Source organism: Porites lutea, chromosome 9 (assembly GCF_958299795.1).
Source record: "Porites lutea chromosome 9, jaPorLute2.1, whole genome shotgun sequence".
NCBI lineage: Eukaryota > Metazoa > Cnidaria > Anthozoa > Scleractinia > Poritidae > Porites > Porites lutea.
In genome coordinates, this window is record NC_133209.1 from 24,407,060 (window position 1) to 24,413,694 (window position 6,635).

Genomic DNA, 6,635 nt, shown 5'->3' on the forward strand with positions numbered 1-6,635 from the left:
TTCTACACAACCCAGCAACCACCTCCTTATAACCTGCGACGGTCAGACTTTGTTCTACCTCGCTTCGTTGCGATAACTTACGGAAGGCGCTCGAGCTGAAACTCTCATGTAAATTCTGAGGTCAATCTATCATTAGCGCCACGTAAACGCGATTGTAGGCTCTTAAAAAATGAACGCCACAACTGCCGTCTTTGCAATTTTAATCATTTTACATCTATATCTACATCTTATTTCATTGCAATAATTCTAAATTATATACAGCTTTCTTGTAAACAGTTTTCAACTTACATTTTATTTCTTAGTTCATCAATTTTATTTTGTGTTCCCTACTGATTACATTAATGAGTAGTAGGATTTTTTTGTCCGTCTAGACATAGTAACTATGGTCTAGACGGTATTTCTTTCACACACAATTTAAGTTGTCATTCATGTGGCTATTTTTTCTGAACGAGTTATTGCTGAAGAGGTTTCAATAAAAATTACACCATAAATAGCTTCATGCATATGATGTAGTACTGAGAATAGTCACACATGTAGGTTTTCGTTAAAAGATTCAAAACTAAAAAACCGCGCATGTGAGCGTACTACTAGAAAGGCTCGATTTTGATAGTCACATCATCTAGTTTTGTCCAGAGACCAATAGTTAGAACTACATGCGAAATAGCTAGTCTTATGTGAACACGCTACTGAAGAGGCTTTAATTTAAATGGTCAAACTATTGGATTTCATTGACGGACTAGTCACTGAACTAAGATTTTTCGAACTAAATCAGTAAAACATAAACAAATACAGTCATGTAAACTTGCTACAGATAAGGTTTCATTTGAACAGCCGATCACATCACAGCATTTTACAACAGAAATAAAGTAGGGACTATTTTTAAAATGTCTCTATTATTGAATCTGGAAGTAAGAAGATTAACTTTAGCGCAGGTCTCAGACGATTGTAGTTTTCTTCTTTGAATTTCCGGCCTTTTCTTTAGAGTGTGCAATAGGCGTCAGTTCCAAGGCCACAGCCTGCTCATTACCATGGAATTCTTCTAGTTCTATGTCGCCCTCACTCCCCGACAAACCACCGTAAATCTCTGGTTTCAGCATCTGTTGTCTCTCCTCTGATTCCGGATCGAATTGATTTTCCATGTCGTCTGGTAATGGAGGCAAGGGATTGTCTGCAATATTTTCACTTGATCGCCTATAAGAAGAAAACAACGCTGTCAACCATAGTAGATGCTATAAAATTGACCATACATTTTAGATCATGCGTACGATTACAGAAGGCAACGTGAAACATTTTACGACGAGCTGATAATTCTGTGAGACAAGATTGCAATGCTCTATTTTATTATCATTATTTCAAATCTTGATGCCAAACGCAATGGACTCGAAACATGATTTGTACTCAGATTTTCTCACTCTGAGATTTATACGCTATTACGCCTTAAATGCCAAAAATAAAAGGCGTTCACGTTGATTAAGCGTCTTCCCCTAAATATTTGCCTGCCAAACTACAAAAAGAGTCTCCTTTAATAACAATCACCTCCAGCACACTGTCTTAAATATATTAAGTGATGTTATAAGGGAACCGCCTCTCTTTCTTTTTCTCATTCTCTGAACGCTTGTTTACCTTTGATTAAACGCCGGCATCAACATAGGGGAACAGTTTCTTATTAGCCACTCGGTCGGCTCAATTTTAAATTTCCCGTGCACAGCAAGACCATTATCTGTTTCCACGAGTTAAGCAATGTTATTTCTTACGTAACAATGTAACTAACTCCCCTTCGTTCTTTGCCATGACCATGCACGTGTCTCATTAACGATATACTGTCTCCTCAGTACTCCTTTGAAAAACCTATTTCTTCCCCGAATAAGCGCTCCCTCAGTGGCCAAGCTAATTTATAAGCAGAACTGGCCCTGCCTATCAGTTATTGAATTAACATAACATAACGTATTTATTGTCGAACTAATATTGGGGAGTTCTTTAGCCTGGGACTTGTTGGCTCCTTTATGGGTACGGAATACCGGGTATGGACAACCCAACTCGCTTGTGGCTGAACTTTTCAAGAATAAAAGCCAAATGCTTAATTGAAAGAGTACTAACCTGTCATAAACATCTGCTCTCGTCACAGGAACAGCGGGGTCTGAATCATGTGGATCAAGGTAGTAATTTTTTCTGCCACGGTTGTTGTCTTCTGTTAAGTGTAGGTACTCGGTCTCGACACTCTGTTGTGAAAAATAAGCCCAATATCGAAGTTTAGAACAAACATACCAGCCAGGAGCCCATAATCCGGAGCGAGCAACTTCCATACTAGGCCTATGTCACGGCGTTTTTACGGATCAGTTTATTTTTAGACACATTTTAAGGAGCACCTCTTCCCGCGAAAATAAAGTCTCCACCATATGTATGAGCGCATTCGAAGTATAAGATATCAAAACGGTAAACTAAACGTTATTAAAAGGCAAAAAATGTCATTTTTAGGTCTGTAGATTTTGCTGACTAGTTTATGAAATTTAAAAGATATTCAAACTTCCCGCCAAAACCGTTCCAAAATTAAACTGGTCCGTGAAAACGCCGTGACATAAGCGCATGAAAGTTTCTTACTCCGGGTTATGGGCTCCTGACCAGCAAAAGATGCGCATCTCTCACAATCTTTCTTTCAACTGGCAGTCGAAATTCTCTGATCTTCTATGATCGTAAATATTTATAATCCGTATAGCTTTAGCATCTGTATTACATCAGTCTCAAGGAAAAAAAAAATAACAGCATACAGATCGTGTTATATTATTCCATGGCCGATCTACTGGAGGGGCCAAGGGGCCCATCGGGGCCCAGGGTTTCACCTTCTTCATAGGCCAAACTGCAGTCTAAGGGACTAAATGAGCGGATCCCCTACTTAGTTAGAGATTTGAATTCGCCACTGTCATTGAAAATATGGTAGATTTTTAAAGAGCTCACAATTTAAGTTATCTCTTCCTATTCTTCTCGCAAAGCTTAATTCCCGCTCGCCTCATCAGAACAAAGGAAATGTACACTCAAAAGAGTATTTCCTCTTGATAAATTTCATTTTTCCTTTGAAGGACCTATTGTGTAATAAGTTCTGACAAGAGAGAGGATACGTTCTCTTAGTTCCTCCTTTGCCTCAAAAAACAGAAGAAAAAAGGTCTCACCTTGGAAGCGCGTTGCTCAAGTATTCTACCAATCGACTGGCTGATCTGATCAAATTTAGGTCGCTTGTCGGGTCCCTCCTGCCAGCAATCTTGCATGATTTTGTAGATCGCAGAAGGGCAGTCTCGGGGATTTTCCATACGGTTTCCATCACTAAGGAAGTCTAGGAGCTCTTCTACGGGTATAGTGGGATACGGTGTGCCGCCCAGTGTAAAGATCTCCCACAAACAAATACCAAACGACCATCTGCATTATTAAATGTCAAGGTTAAAAACATACACACTCGAAGGGTCATCACAGCCAGGATCATTCCAAACCAAAAGGGTGTCAATAAAGCTGTGTAAGCTGTTAAGCTAAACTATGGACTCGAGGAAACAGATGGTAAGCTGCTATTAACTCCACTACAAGGGAATTATTGGAATCAAAACTTACATGGCTTGCATATGAAGCGCTACATTCTAGAATCGTTATCAGCAGTATTCTTTTTCTTCCGAGTACTATTTATAAAAAATGGAAAACGTTATCTGCTGTGTTTACATACCCTGATATAAACACTAGAGGGTGGTGAGTGAATTCAAGAGAATGGGTACAGTTTGCAAACTACAGAAAAACAGTTTCCTGTTCAGTTAAGGTGTCTTTATAGTGGCAACGTTCCCGAGAAAAAGTTGCAACTTAGCTCTTTGTTTATGGCGCTGATTAAAAGAGAAATTCTTACTAGTCGCGAAGTGTTTTATCTACACGAAGTATTGTACGTGTAATCAGTACGTTTTTGTTTTGCATTTCAGTAATAAAGTTCAGATATAACGCGCACTCTGATTTGTTGAGAAAAAGCGTGCTAATGATAGAGAGTGTAAAATAATGCTGACGACACTCGTTCGCTTTGAAACTAAAAAAGGAATGTTTGGGGAATTTAACGATTCTTTATCATAAAACAAATAAAGAAGCCTTGACTGTGCTCTATTCTGTTGTACTACTCAAGTAGAGAAAAACAATTGACTACGCCTGGTACTTCCCAATGGCGGATCCAAGACAAGACAAGACAAGACAATGCTTTATTTGGAGTCTTATACAGTCCTATGTACATCGACTTTATCCAAATAATTTAAAATCATAACACAAATTGCACACTAGTGGAACTATAATAAAACAAACTATAAAACAAATAAAGAAGCCTTGACTGTGCTCTATTCTGTTGTACTACTCAAGTAGAGAAAAACAATTGACTACGCCTGGTACTTCCCAGTGGCGGATCCAAGACAAGACAAGACAAGACAATGCTTTATTTGGAGTCTTATACAGTCCTATGTACATCGACTTTATCCAAATAATTTAAAATCATAACACAAATTGCACACTAGTGGAACTATAATCAATGTTAACCTAAAGAACTAATGATCTTCTTTTCTCATAGCAGTCGAATACGTATTTTGCAATTAACTTTTGCACTGGTTTGTTTTGTTCGGAGGGTTTATTAACAACAGAAAAACATCATCTGGTGCCATTCTGTTGACTGATATTCTGTATTCTTTTTTTTTTAAAGTATTTAAATAAAGTACTTCTTATTTCTTGATACGCAGGGCACAGAGTTAAAAAGTGTATTTCATCCCCTACGTCTTTTTACAGATAGGACAGATCCTCTCTTTCGGTTTTTTTTTGTCTTACATACCGACCTGTCTCTATCGCCAATTTGTGATTACTTAGACGGAGTTTAGTTAGAGTTATCCGGTGTCGGATGTTTGTGACCTGACGGAGATAATCTTCACATTTATAATTTTCTATTGTTTTAAGTTTTCGGGAGGTTCTTAGTTTGTTCTTTTGGTTGGCGTCTTTTCTTACGTCATTGTTTACGTCACTTAACCATCTTTGTAATTCGATGTCTTTAGTCTTTGTTTGATAATGTTCAAGATTCCTATGTCATTTTCATGTGCTTTTGTCCAGAGGTATACCAACCCTATTTGGTGTAATACGCGTTTGATTTTTTGGCTCCATAATTCGTTATTCACCCTCGACGTCATATCATTATAAACCACTTGTGATAATTTGTGTTTTGGGTGTTTGGTTAGAGTTAGCCAAAACTTAAAATTCCTATATTTTGCTTCGATTTTTATCGGGAATTTTCCTGTTTCAGCCCTACATGCATTGTTGCTGCAGTATTTATTTACACTCAGCAACCATTTCAAGAATTTAATTTGAACTAATTCTGCGGGATCTTTTTCTATTTGGTCGTTACAGTCAACATCCCAAAGTTCACTTCCGTAGAGAAGTATGGGGGATATCAGAACATCGAATAGCTTATATCGTCAGCATAATATTTCTCTAAAGTTGTCACCCATCTCTTTTCTTAGTTTATAATGTGCCTCAAGCCCAACTTTTTTTAACTCTTCTCTAGCTAAACTAAAATTTCCATACGGGTTCAGTGTCATTCCCAGATATTTATAAGATTTAACATTGTTTAGTTTATTTACTCCATACTTAAACGAGTAGTTATTTAAGGACTTGCCACAATTATTAAAGATCATGACTTTTGTTTTGTCTAGATTTACAGTTAGTTCAGTTTTCTCACAGTAGGATTCCAACTTGTTGAGGAGTGTTTGTAGACCATTTGCTGACCGCGAAAAGATCTGCCATCCGCATCTAATAAACAGTTTATAGGTCTTTCAGAGTCATCAAGCAGAATATCGTTTGAGCTTGATGAATTTAAAAATTCGGGTAGATCACTTAGATAGATATTGAAAATGGTGGGTGATAACATACAACCTTGTTCAACTCCAGTGTAACACGGAAAAGCTTCGGTCATTTTGATGTTGATTTTGACTGCTGATTTATCTTTTGAGTACATGGACATTACTATTTCTAAAAAACGCCCTTTAATTCCTTCTTTTCTGAGTTTTTCGAATAATTTTTGCCTGGGTTTGCGATCAAAAGCTTTTCTCAATCTACAAATCACGAGAAAAGCAAGTTTCTGCGTTTTTGTGGTTTAGATTTAACAAACTTATCTATGAGTGTTTTTAAGATGAAGATGCTATCTACTGTACCGTGCCTTTTTTAAAGCCGCCTTGTTCTGCTTTTAGAATTCCTTTTTTGGTCATGTAAACATACAATCGATCATTGAGGATGGATGTGAAGAGTTTACCTAATGCAGAGAGCAACGTAATGCCTCGGTAGTTTTCAGCTTTTGATCGATCATCCTTTTTATGTATAGGGACGATGAGGCCAAAACTCCAGAGCGTAGGATATTTACCTGAACTTAAAATACGATTGAATAACTCTAGTGGATGACCTTTTATGATATCTTTCCCGGTTTTTAGCACTTTATTTAATATTTTATCAAAGCCTGGGGCTTTCTTTAATTTCAGTTTTTTTGATTGCGAAATCAATTTCTTCTTCCGATATTGCATAGTCTAGGGGGCCTGCCTCTTCCTTAATAACTGCAGTATCTTCTAGATCTGTCTGGTCGCCGTTCGTTGGAGCCG

The 6,635-nt window shown here is 37.5% G+C and overlaps 1 protein-coding gene across 1 annotated transcript in view; it reads right to left on the reverse strand.

Annotated features, from left to right (window-relative positions):
* Positions 1–425: 425 nt before the first annotated feature.
* The window catches only part of LOC140949088 (fibroblast growth factor receptor 2-like), a 40,746-nt gene continuing 34,536 nt past the window's right edge, over positions 426–6,635 (reverse strand). The window contains exons 8-10 of the mRNA XM_073398331.1: positions 3,165–3,408; positions 2,098–2,219; positions 426–1,191 (exon numbers count right to left, since the gene is read on the reverse strand). Coding sequence (XP_073254432.1) covers positions 936–1,191; positions 2,098–2,219; positions 3,165–3,408 — 622 coding nt within the window. The 3' untranslated portion in view covers positions 426–935. The remainder of the gene's footprint in view (positions 1,192–2,097; positions 2,220–3,164; positions 3,409–6,635) is intronic.